This window comes from Musca domestica, unplaced genomic scaffold (assembly GCF_030504385.1).
Source record: "Musca domestica strain aabys unplaced genomic scaffold, Musca_domestica.polishedcontigs.V.1.1 31, whole genome shotgun sequence".
In the NCBI taxonomy this organism is placed as follows: domain Eukaryota; kingdom Metazoa; phylum Arthropoda; class Insecta; order Diptera; family Muscidae; genus Musca; species Musca domestica.
The window spans coordinates 627015-640577 of record NW_026712309.1 but is presented as its reverse complement, the minus strand read 5'-3'; the positions used below and the strand labels follow the sequence as shown (position 1 = coordinate 640577).

Genomic DNA, 13563 nt, shown 5'->3' with positions numbered 1-13563 from the left:
CGGAATCAGCTATAGAATCGCAATATCTCATCTCGATATTTGCAGAAATTTTTAAATTCGAAAATTGCCTTTCTGCAATACATGCCAAAATGATTATTTTTTTTTAAAAAGTTTAGGATGTTGAATAATTATAGCGACGCAAACCGGGCACAATTCAGCATAATCTTTTTTCGAAATTTCCTAAGTTGCATTTCTCTCAGATTTCGAAAAAACGTGAATTTCGCTAGAATTGAGCACAAATCAGCACAACTCTCCTTTTTCGAAATTCAAATTAAATTGCTTTATCGGCGGTAACTCATGATCACCCCATATTTGTTCTCTTTTTTATTTGAGGTATTTCCAAGTCGACTTCGCCCATCCCATTTTACTGTGTTTACATTTCGAATAGCTTGTTTATACAAAAAACACCGGGGTTGCTTGTTGCTTTGTCTTATCAAAGGGGAAATGTGCCGGTATTCGGGGTATGGGGAGAACTACCTGATTGTTGGTAAACACATTTTCTTTATCGTTGGAGTTGCGAAGCATAAAATCAGCTGTTAAAGTTCTATTGATTTCTTTGTTTCGAGATGCTCTCTCGAAACAGTGGAACCTTCAAAAAAAAAAAACTAACTAATTGGATTTTCTCACAATTGAATTCTTCTTGTTTTTGTAAATTTCTTAACATTTGGAGAAAACTATTTTATTGTGTTTGACCCACTGTCTACAGCCTGTAAGTTTGTCAGTGCGTCCGCCAATATTGTAATGACCATTAACATAGTGATAAATGACAAAAGTTCATTTGCATGTAATTTTTTAATTGCCGTTTATGCTGATAATTTCGCATATGCAAGTGATGTTTGCGGCGCTGCGATTGAATAGCATTTGACATTTTGTGAGAATTAACACCGCCTCACTAAACATTGGCAATTAAATTACTCAATACGATGCTGACTGACAATAATTATGCAGCTACAAAATAAAACAAAAGTAAATATCATTGACTAAACTTCGAGATACCATTGGCCGTGGGATTAGACTGTCCCACAAATTGGATGTAAATATGTATTTATAAGAACGGGTTAATTCAATGAAATGAAGGGGCGCTGGAAACATTTGTAGGGAATTCAAAATTATATATTTAGAAGCTATGTTCCGGAGTCAATCACAATTTTTTGGAAGGCTAACATGATGTACAATTTACATAGATTTTTGGCACTGATCTGTATTTCATAAATCCCTATGAAATCTTTCAAGTTAATTTTGTAACAAATATATCAGTATGTGATTTTCAAATGTTTAGATTAAAGTTTCAATATTTAAAGTGGATGACGCTAGCTTCAATTTATTTTATTCTCAGCGTTCCACCATGAGGAAAAAAACTATGTAAGTCCTTAACTACATTTTGCCTAAAATCCCAAAAGTTCTTTGGGGTATTAATCTAAAAAACGAGTAATCCAGACTGGCTATTGTACAGTGAAATTAAAATAAAAATTTATAATGATATTTTGTGAGAATATTTTCTCTTGCGACACCTTCCACCCAAAACTATTTTTTTTGTCACTTTCGGCCATCAACTCAAAGAAAGTCCAATGAAAAATTATTTTATAAAAAAAAAAAAAAACAGTAAGGAAAGGCCAAAAAAGTAGGACGGGCCGACTATACACCACTATGCATAATTAGTAGAGCTCCCGTAAAAAAAGAATTTATTTGATATATATCATACCACCTATCAACATTTGGCTTTAGAGCAGTTATGATTTCAGATGGAACCAAAGAACTTAGTCGGAATTAAGGTAATTTGGACTGCTATTGGCCATTTGGTGCACAATTAACCCGAAATCGATAGAAGATATAAAAGTTGGCGGTAAAGTAATCCTCCTTTCAGAAAATGCTATATATTTTACGATTGGTCCATAATATCAGTTCTGTTTTGACATTTTTGTAGTAAATAGTAAAATTATTTGACCAAGAAGAATATGATTTTTCATCATTAATGATCATGAGTGATGAGGCCAATTTCCATCTTAGCCGGTACGCAAATAAGCAACATTTACACTTCTGAGGCACTGAAAATCCGCGTGTAACCCACTGTATGGTGTACTGTTTTAGCTAGAGGAGTCATCGGACTGGAGGAGTCATTCAAAGTTGTCGCAGGCCAACCGTTACTGTGAATGGTGAGCGCTTCAAAGCAATGACCAACCACTTCTTTTTGATGCAACTTTATAAGTTGGGATAGGAAAACATGTGGTTACAACAGGACGGTACAACGGCACACACTGCACGTGCCACAATCGATATGCTGAAAGATGCATTTCCCGGGCACCTAATCTCCCGTTTTGGCGATTTGCACTGGCCAGCAAGATCGCTTGATTTGACTTCTTTTTGTGGGGCTTTTTGGAGTCGCGGGCTTACGTCAACAAGCCTCAGACTCTTTCAGCTCTTAAAGACAATGTCCGTCAAGAATGTCAGGACCTATCGCAGGACGTTTTGGCCAAAGTGATGGAAAATGCCATAAAAAGGGCTCACATGACCAAAAACTGTTGCGGGTGCCTTTTACATGATATAATATTCTCGACTTGATGTAAAAAAAAAACTTAAAGACCAAATAAAAATGTTCCTTTCAATTCGGGCTTATATATTAATATATTTGGTGCGCAATTAACTTAAAATCGGATACAGATATATACAGGAGCTATATCCAAATATGAACCGATCTCTATTAAATTTAATAAATAAATATCGTTGTTACGGAGTGCATATTATGGCTGTGGAGAACATATATAACAATTCGGTTGAACTATAGCTATATCTGAACCGATTTTCAGCAAATTTGATATACTTATTTCAAGGCTCAATTTGGTCGTAATTACCAAATTGTATCCCATTTGGGATAATATTACACGTTTGGTGCACAATAAAAGGCAAATCGGACGAAGATATACATAGGAGCTATATCTAAATTTTGATCGATTATCTCCAATTTCAATAGAGTTCGTCCTTGAACCAAACAAACGATTTGTGCAAAATATTATATCGATCGGGAAATGAAATCAACCAGTACTTTGTTTACAAAAATGCATGGGCTGACTGACGGACAATTGGACAGATATGCATAAATCGACTTTGGACAGACATGCATAAATCGACTTAGAATGTGATTCTATGCAGATAATCAAAAGCAACTATGGGTCTAACTCGTTTAAAGCTAGCTTATTTTCAATTTTACTTGTAGCGATTCCGGATTTATTTTCTCAAAATACCTAAAATCTACAATTTGGTATTTTTGGTCCTAACTAAATTTAATGTGTACCATTTTTTTCGTTATATATTTGAAAAACTCAGTCCTGTCGGTTTAAACCTATCTTTCCTTTGCGTTTATAATTGATATGAATAATTTAAACTTCTTGTGTTGTTAAAAGATTATAAGAAAATTGTTCAGTATTAGATATTCACACTTCATAACAAATAGTCATGCATTTTGCATATAACTCAAAATTAAAATTAAACACTCTGACCATTTCAATATAAAAAATAGTTTATATTTGCTATTTCCATTCACTATTTTCTATACGTATGTACATAAAAGACACATATAACCGTTTTTTATACATAATAAAATATAAATACGTTGTTTTAATATACTTACATACAACTATAAAAAAATTTCAATAACTTAGATTAATACATTTTCTTTAGAAAATACTAACGAAATAGGCATACAAAAAATGCAATGGAAAGTTCAGAACAAAATTTCACTTAGAGAGCGACTGGCAGTAATGGGCTCTCGAGCAGAAGGCGGCGATTATAAATCGGCATCGTCATGTTTGGCATTACGTGAAGGGCCCACATCGGCAATATAGGTGAAGAGATCTTCGGGGAAGTTGCACTGATCCACTTCACGGCCTAAGGCAAAGTAACGTTTGCGCAGCAGATGGGCCACGGCTTTGGGCTGGCGGTTGCGGGTGAAGACGCCTTTCTTGTTGCCACCGACACGGGTTACGGCTAAAAAATTAAGGGGAAATTAGTTATGCTCTTGAGGGTGTCACAAAACTTACTTTGAGCCGTTTTAAAATCGGCAAAATTCCACACAAATTCTCCTATAAACCATGGTTGCTTCCTCAGGGTGTCGAATGCTTTAAAGTGGCGCGAAAACAACTCCGTTTGATATTCCTCGGACCAAACATAGGCGGGGAGCTAAAAAATTTAATATAACATAATAGGGCATCTAGAGATTCGGTGAAATATTTTTTAATTACCAAATGTAATCCCTCCACTGTATCGGCACCATATTCCGACATTATGACCGGTTTATTGTGCTTTTTATGCCAATTTGTAGCCTCATCTATTACCCGTTTGGTAATCATATCCAAACGTCCGGGATTGCTGTACCAACCGTTGTAGCGATTAAAACTAATTACATCTAAGAATTTGGCCTGTAATTAGTGGAATGTGTTTTAATAATGGTCTGGTATTTTTATGGGACTTTTTCTTACAGCTTTATCGTCATTTGAAGACACAGCAATGGCAGCAGTCACTGGTCTCGAAGGATCCAGTTCCCGGGTATGATTGGCTACATATCTGGAAAATAGGAAGAACAAAATTTAATAAGATCGATATTATGAATGTCCAGGAAAATAAAAATTCTTCTGAATAGTTCATGTTTTCATTCCTCCATTTCATTTAAAATGTTGGGAATACTTACTGGAAATATGAACCTGCATTTAATTGATTTGTTCGGGGCTCATTGGCAATTGACCACATCACAACACTGGGATGATTACGATCTCTGTGTATAAGTTGTTCCATGGATGATTTGTGTTTATCCAACAGTTCTTGCTTGAAGTTTCTGAAATGAAAGAGAAAAATGTTTTAAAAGCGTGTTTCTTTTCAAATTCACGTTTATACCCTCCACCATACATAGTATGGAGGGTGTATTAAGTTCGTCATTCCGTTTGTAACTCATAGAAATAATAATTTTAGACCCTTAATCAGCGAAAAATTCTAAGACGATTTAGCCTAGTCCGTCCGTCGGTTGTAATTACAGGAGAGTCAAAACGAATAAATATAAAAAGCTAACATTTTGCACAGATCATTCTTTTGTCTGCAGGCAGGTCAAGTTCGATGAGGGGCTATATCGGTCCACGACATCGTATACCCCCCGATATTCTGTATTTTGATGATTGTAGCCAAATTTTTCAATGAAATTGTCTGAAAATTCAAATAGGGAGTACTTTACCCCTTGGAAGAGTATTGTCTATATAGGTTCACGATATCGTATATCTCCCATATAACGGTATCTCCCTATATTCGGTATTTTGATGATTTTAACTACATTTTTCAATGGAATTGTCTAAAAATCCATATTAGAAGTTCGTTCTAAGCACTTTACCCTCAGGAAGAGAAATATCTATATAGGTCCACGATATCATACAACGGTCTGTCTGTACATGTATTTTTGTAAACAAAGTACATGTCGCATTTATTGTCTGATTGAACTGAAACTTTTCAAAAATCAGTTTTTTGGTATGAAGAACCCTATTGATTTTGTTGATAATCTGTCCAAGTTTAGATAAAGCTCCCATATATAACTTTGTCCAATTTCAATTTTATTGTGCGCCAAATGTGTAATATTCGTCCAAATAGGATGTGTTTAAACAAATTCAGCCTAGAAACAAGTACTTCGAATTTGGAAAACATCGACATTTGGTGAAACTTGGTCCAGTATATCTATTGCTCCAATAAATATTTTTCAATATAATTCTTATCGAAGCCATATCATGCTCTATACATCAATGTTATTTGGTATTAGAAGCACAGAAGCCGTCAAATTTGTTGAAAATCGTTTCAGAGTTGGATATAGTTCCCAAATTATTACTACTCTAAAGCAATGACACGCATTCAAATTAGGTTCATAGTTGGCATGATCTACTCTACATAAATTCCCAATAAAAATTACGGGAGCTCTACTAAATACGCATAGTTGTGTAGGGTATGACATAGTCGGCACCTCCCGACTATTGACATTTCCTTACTGGATTTCTATTGAAGATCTTTAGAGGGTCGGAAGAGTTAAATGCATGGAAGAGAAGTCTTTATTCAACTTCTATCAGAAGGAGTTCTATCAACGGAGTTTCAGATGTCCTTCGGTAAGTTAAGCTATTCAAATAACTTACTCTGTATCAACACTGGGACACTCGTCAATAATCATGATGCCATTTTCATCGGCAAATTGCATTGATTCCTCCGAATAAGGATAATGTGAGGTACGATAGGCGTTGGCACCAATCCATTTCAGCAAATTAAAATCTCTTGTCATCAAGGCTAAATCCAAACCTTTGCCACGTATCTGCAAATAAAAATAAATTAATTTCAATTCAAATTACAACACCAAATCCTCCCCCCTTGACTTACATCCGAATCTTCATGCCGCCCGAAACCACGGAAATACACCGGTCGACCATTGATCATAAACGATGTATTGTTCCAACTTAAGGTACGTATACCAACTTTCTGGCGATAGACATCAAGCAATTCATTATTTTCACCATGTAGGAATATTTCCAATTGATATAGGTAGCCGGGATCGGGATGCATTAGATATGGCCACCAGGGCAGAACTTTTTGTACTTCTAGGACACCCTTCAAATCGCTGTTGGATGTTTCATTGGCCACAATGGCACCGTCTTTGTTGCGCAGTTGAACACGTACATAGAGATTGTTTACTGCTTCATTGGCCGCTGTGCCATTCGCCTTGACTTTGTAATAAACGAAACCAACTGAAAGGAAGAGAAAAAAATACTTACTAGAGATTGACATATAATGAATTTGTAAGTCAGGAAGAACTTTAAGTAATTTTCAAAAGATAAGTAAAAACATGGCCAGCAAGAGAACTAGTCTTCAAGGGCCGAAAGTGTGATTATGAAAGACTATCCAGAATAGGATGCAATTATTGACAGTTCAATAAGGCAGGGCAGATCGTCCTTAAATATACTGGAAAAGACCGGAAAAATAACGTCCCGACTCATGGATGATTTGGCATTTAACCAGGGTAATTAGCAAAGAAAAAGTTTAAGGTGAGAATACATAAAACTATTTTTCGGACGAAGCACAAGTCCGACGAAGATATATATGTGAGCTATATCTCAATTCTTAGGGATTATCTTAAATTTCAATAGGGTTCTTCCTTGGTCCAAACAAATTAATTTCATCTGGATCGGGCAATAAACGCGACCTATACTTTGTTTACAAAAAAAAAAAAAAAAAAAAATACATGGACAGATGGAGGGACGGAAGCACATGTATAAATCGACTCAGAATGTAATTCCATGCAGATAATCAAAAGGAACTATTTTCTTTTGCCTGTTACAAACACATGCACAAAGACATACCACCTTGTGGTGTAGGGTATAACAAAGGAATATTGACTCTGCACTCCTATGTTCTTTTAAGAATTACGAAGGAGCCAGCCGATGACATAAGCCAGTCGAAAAGGCGTTTTATATATTCTCACCTTAAGACTTGCCGAATTTTGCTGAGCCCACACAGGAAACATTTGATAAACAGATAAAAATCCGTCGAAAAATACCACTTAAATGAAAGCCGTTAAATGGGGGCTATACGAAGACGTATACCTATATAGAGAATTATCTCCCAGGGGATAAAGTACTCAGAAACAACTCCTTGGGTGGATTTTGAGACAATTTCATTGAAAATTGTGGCTAAAATCATCAAAATACCGAATATTGGGAAGTACCGTTATATTGGAGATATACGATATCATGGACAGATATAGCCCATGTTCTATCTCGCCCTGTCTTATTATTTCGATAAGTTTCAAACGGAACGACGAATTGAATATACCCTCCATACTATGTATAGTGGAGCAAATGAAGCAAAATAAGCAGAATTGTGGAATTTAGAGTAAAGATCGGCCAGAAGCATTGTAAAATTTATCAATAAATAACAGAAATGACAGTTTAGAACGATTTATGGACTAATGGCATCATTGGACCGTACTTATTTAAATATGTGAGAATCGTAACGTAACTCTGAATGATGAACGCTACCGTGAGGGCGAGCAAGAGCTTGCTTTCATGACATGTGGTCTCAACAAGACGAAGCCACATAGCACGCTAACAATGGACTTATTGAGCGGCGAGTTCGTTGAACATTTAATTTCAAGTCGGGATCGGCCAACCGGCGGCCTTGATCGTACGATTTAGCGCCTTTAGACTATTAGTTGTGGGGCAATGTTAAAGCCCATATCTGTACAGTCGACCGCGCTTCAATTGATGCACTGGTATTTATTCGAAGGGTTTTAAAGGGTATTCCGAAATTGGTCTAAGCGAATGGACCATTTGAGGCAAAGTCGCAGTCAACGTATGAGCCGTACTATCAATTCAAATAATCGTTACCATGGGTGTTTCTGAATTTAGTATAGTTTTAAAAAATCACCCTACATTTTCATTTCCGCATAACCAACTGAAAGGAGGATATCAAAACTTTAATTTGAAAACATGTCATACTTACCATTATTGTCCTTTGCCAGATCGGTGGTAATTTCCATTTCCTCAATATATGTTAGGGGTGTTGTATATAAATGCACAGAGCGGTGGATACCGGCATAATTAAAGAAATCAAATGTATAAGTTTGTACTATGGCAACACCATCATCTCTGCAAATAATTATGAAAAAATATAAAAAAAAATAATTTCCAACAAATAAAGCAAACACTTACCTTGAAACCTCTGTAATTTTCCCCTGAGGTACTGTGGTTTGTATCAAGGCATTATCACACATGACGGTTATGCGATTCTCTTCGCCGTATTTGACTAAATTCGTAATTTCTGCCTCAAAGGGCAGATGGCCCATCTCATGGCGCACAGCCATTTCACCGTTTACATACTGGGGATTACAAATGAGATGAAGAACATTTTTTTAAGAATCCTTTTTTAAAATACTCACCACAAATGCCTCATAGTGTACGCTTCCAAAACGCAACCACACTCTCTGCTTGTTGGCCCATGATCGCGGCACAAAAAATTTCCGATCATACCACACGGTACCAACATGATCACGCAAATCATTTTGTGTTGTAATGTCATTGTAACTAGCCGGCACCGGCATTGGTATCGTATCCTGTACCCGACTCAAGTCGTCCAGAAACCATTTGTCACGGACTCCCTGCGTTGGATTGGTGGGATCGGATTTAACAAAATTCCACAGGCCATCTAGCGAGCGCACCTCGCGCGTTTCTGACTCTCTTGGATATAGCATACCGACAGTTGGTGAAATTTCTCTATTCAATATTACCAGTGCTATGGCATAGTGAATACAAAATCCAATAAGGCCCATGGCGATTAGTGATAAGGCTGGAAAGAGAAAAGTGAAAGAATGTTAGAATTAGATGATCATAAGAAGATAGTTAAGATAATCATTATGTTAATTTTGACAATTCAGTGAGATAAATTTTCATTTTGCAATAAAATTGCAAAATTAAAAATAAGTCCGCTCTGTATCAAAATATTACTCTCTTTTCTATCGCCCAGCAGATTACAGTCATTAACCCATAATGTAAAAGACTACTTTTGTATTACCAGTAGGTACAAAATATTGGGTTATTTCTTTAAAAGATCACAGCGAATGAAATTACTTCTCTTATTACCAAGTAATGGGTAAAGATGACCCACTACAAATCCGCAAAGATCGCAAGATTGTCGATGTTTAGTGGCCAAATAACACAATTCGACACATTTGGGGTAATGGTGTGGGGGTGGGAAATTCCAAGTAGAGGTGATTAGTATTGGGTTAGTAGATTGAAATTAAAGGCCAAACCTTTTTTAGGGCCCTTTACCATACGTGAAGGGTCCCAAATATTATGCTCTAACTTCTAACAATTTAAGATGGAACTATTAAATTTGATACAGGCCTATTGGTTACATGTAAAATCATTTGTAGCAAATATGGATCATGTCCATGGTCCCTGTTTTGGTGTAGTCCCTATATTAGGGTATAACCCGAATTTTTTACATTTTACACATATTTTTCATGCTCATTTCGACAAATTTTGATAATTTGAAGTCTTAGGAAGAAGAAGCCATCCTTGCCAAATTATCAGTATAGGCCTCATATGAACTTATCCCCTGATTAAAGCTATTGGCTATTTTTTTATTGATTTGGACTTTATTTGACATTGTGGCTTTCATGGGGGTGGAAAACTCCTCGCAGAAATTTTTTAAGGTAGGTCAATGTTTCTTAGTAGGGTCCATATTAAGGCACCTTCTGATTTTATATATTTCTAGGGTCTTCCTCTCAAAATGTAAGATGGAGAAACAATTGTAGAATCATTTGTGCAAAATATGGGTCAGGTCGGTACACGTTTTGATATAGCCCATATAAAAGGGTATATCCCAATTTCAACTATTTTACAAAAAATAGTTAAAAAAAAATAGCAGTATAGTGGAGGTGAATGTTTTGGACTAACTCTCGTATATAGGTAACTCCTGATTTTACCGCTTTGGAGGGCCTTGAACACATATATATTCCAATCGATTCGTTTAAAAATTTAGATTTAGGCTAATTTAGTGGTAGAGAACAAAGTCCACGTTTCCAACCAATGTTCTTTGGTGGGTGGACAATTCAAAATGCAGGAGATAGCATTAGGTCAGAATAGTTATACCCCAAATGGGTTTTATTTTCTCAAGCCAAATTTTTTATTTTATGATGTAGGTCCCATATAGCCGTACATCTCAGGTCCACGTTCTCAATTGTCTAGGGATTCAGAAAAGGTGAGAATATATAAAACGCATTTTTGACTGGCTTAAGTCATCGACTGGCTTCTTCGTAGGAACAAAAGAGTTTCAGGATGACTTAGGTTGTTTGTTTGTTCTTTTCCGATGAAGTCAGCCATTTTAAATATCAGGAAAATATCGGATGAACGAGAATAACTGCATTTCATTTTCAATAATCCTGATAGAAAGCGGTCATAGCCTCGGGCCTGTATGTCAGTAGTTTTACGAAGCGTTTGTACAACCCCCTATTATACCAGGTATACCGTTTATACACAAAAATTTTGGAGTTCACGTCATATTTCATATGGAGTTTGCAGAAATAAAATAGGTTCGCGCATTCCAGAGAACATCAATTACTTACAACATGCCACTTCTTTAAACATATGGTTTTGATTTGAGAGAAATATGTTTGGAGTTTTGTTACTCTTATGTACTACTGCTGACCTAAAAATTCGAATACGTCTAATGAGAACAGATTTTGCAGATTGTCGATGTAAGATGGATTTTCATATCAAAAATAAATATTTTACTCTAACTGAGTTTTATTTTGCCTCCCACATTTCGTAACTGCACCAAATCCTTAACCACAGACAGATGGCTTTCTTGATTTATAATGCTATAGCCACAATACTGTACTACAGCTGGACGGGGGTTAAGGCTCTCTTATCTAACAAACAACAAAGACCTAAAATGGTAAAGACTAGACAAAATGCATTCTGAGCAAATGGTTTGTGGCCATACTACCTTGAATAACAGCTCATGACGGAAGCATGTTAATATAAAAAAGTACAATTTTAGGAGAGAATGACAAATAACAGTTTGGATAATCCAAAATATTGGTTTCAAAATTCTATTCCGTATATCTTCCCAAACAATTGCATACTGCCTTAGCGGTTTAAATTGCTTAACATTGGTAACTATGTTGGTACGATATCATAACAACAGAGGTATTTTTCACAGGGTTGCCATATTTTACTCAGTCTTGTCCTATCTTTATACTTCTATGTCTTTGCAAACAAGTCATTCAATTACCTGACATATGCATTTACAAAACGTTCTTTGAAATTTGTAATCATTTGTCAGACTGACGTAAAATATATAAAATAACTCTTCAAATAAATATCAAATGAGGTGTGACTCATTTTTTAATATTTTCATTTGGGCTATCAGAGAAAGTAAAAGTCAGATCTTTTATGCTATCGACAAAAAAAAAATGCGTACAAATAAAATCTATCTATGGAAAATCTAACTGAACATGTTGGTATGGGAACTTATTATAACATATTTTGGGACTACTGTGGTATTATCATGATAGGCATTATCTTATCGATATTAATTATTACCTCTGTTATCAAAATACCCTTTGAAAATAGAAATCCAATCAATTCAATATGGTCAGAACAAAAAAAAAAATGAACGCACTTGATAAAATATTCCACTAATGACTTATAAGCCATTAGCGAGTTAATGTTTTTGGGTCATACATATGCGTATGTTTGTGTTTGAACTCAAATGATAAGAATTCACCTCAGAAAAAAAAACTTGTAAAACTCTTCAAATTTGAAAAACAAAAATTGGTAGAAAAAAAATGGCAAAACTAGCTGCCTGTTGAACAGAATAATTAATTCATAATATCCATGGTAGAAATACCATGTAACAACATTGGCGAAAATTACAATAAACCTAGTTTTTGGACACTTAAAATCAGGGCGAATTGATTTGAAGTATAAAATTTGGGGCACATTGACTACCTTTTTCCATCAAATTTTATAAAAGGATAACTTGACATTTCGATTTGAATTTGAAAAAGAAAACACAATATTACTACCATAAGGATTATTATCCATAGACATTTATGGTCCTTTGACATTTATGGTTCGTGCATTTGTTTGTACCACCAATTCTCAATTTGGCTATCGGTAAGCCTGTTCATGTACTTTGGAAAGCAAATTTCAGATTGCATTTGTTTTTTAACTGAGTCAAAACATTGCACGGTTCATTTGTTTATATATCTTCCTCCGAATTCGCATTGAGTATACACTAAATACTTAATATCTGCAAAATTAAAAGTATTTGCCATGCACAATCGAATTCAGCTAAGAAGTAAAGGTGAGAACACATAGAACATCTTTTTTACTGGCTTAAGTCATTAGATGGTTTTTTCGCAAACGTTGAAAGCAGTTTTAGGTTAACTTAGTTCAATTTCGGTCCATAATATATATTTGATCCCACTACTCTCCTTTGTTCTTCTACAAAAAAGCCAGCCGATTATTTAAGAAAGCCAAAATATTCTTGTCTTCTTAAGGTGGGAATACATAAAGCGGTTGACTTAGTTCGATTTTGGCCCTAGGCCCCTTTGTTCATTTCCGAAGAAGCCAGCCGATGACTTAAGCCAGCCAGATAAGCGCTTTATGTATTTCCAGATTTAAGCCAGTCAAATAAGCGCTTTATGTATTCCCACCTTTAGCTTAAGTCTGTCAAATTTTGTCAAATATATGTGTTATCCAATTCTATATTTAAATCCCCCTAAGGACTAGATATCAGATACCTCCTGGCAATGACTTGGCAAAATTTTGTCGACATCGAATCAAATTTAGATATAACCAGCATATACATTACTCGATCTTGATACTTGATATCAATTATGCATCAAACATGGTACGTCCAAGTATCTTTATTTGTTACCATACTGTCAAGTTCGGACTACAATAGTTTGATTTTTAACAAAATAGATTCAGATATAGCTTTAGCTTTCATATATATTTACCATCCAAATTTATAATTATGCCTTGA

At 35.4% G+C, this 13563-nt stretch overlaps 1 protein-coding gene across 5 annotated transcripts in view; it reads right to left on the bottom strand.

Annotated features, from left to right (window-relative positions):
• Positions 1-3549: 3549 nt before the first annotated feature.
• LOC131803601 (beta-glucuronidase-like) overlaps positions 3550-13563 on the bottom strand; it is a 97629-nt gene continuing 87615 nt past the window's right edge. Inside the window, exons 2-11 of one of the 5 annotated variants that reach the window (XM_059124988.1) lie at positions 8945-9351; positions 8718-8884; positions 8509-8654; positions 6391-6755; positions 6153-6325; positions 4682-4825; positions 4473-4557; positions 4236-4412; positions 4035-4173; positions 3550-3981 (exon numbers count right to left, since the gene is read on the bottom strand). In XM_059124988.1, the coding sequence (XP_058980971.1) occupies positions 3782-3981; positions 4035-4173; positions 4236-4412; positions 4473-4557; positions 4682-4825; positions 6153-6325; positions 6391-6755; positions 8509-8654; positions 8718-8884; positions 8945-9351 (2003 nt within the window). In that variant the 3' untranslated portion in view covers positions 3550-3781. The remainder of the gene's footprint in view (positions 3982-4034; positions 4174-4235; positions 4413-4472; positions 4558-4681; positions 4826-6152; positions 6326-6390; positions 6756-8508; positions 8655-8717; positions 8885-8944; positions 9352-13563) is intronic. The other 4 variants (XM_059124989.1, XM_059124991.1, XM_059124990.1 and 1 more) reach the window with 4 other exon arrangements.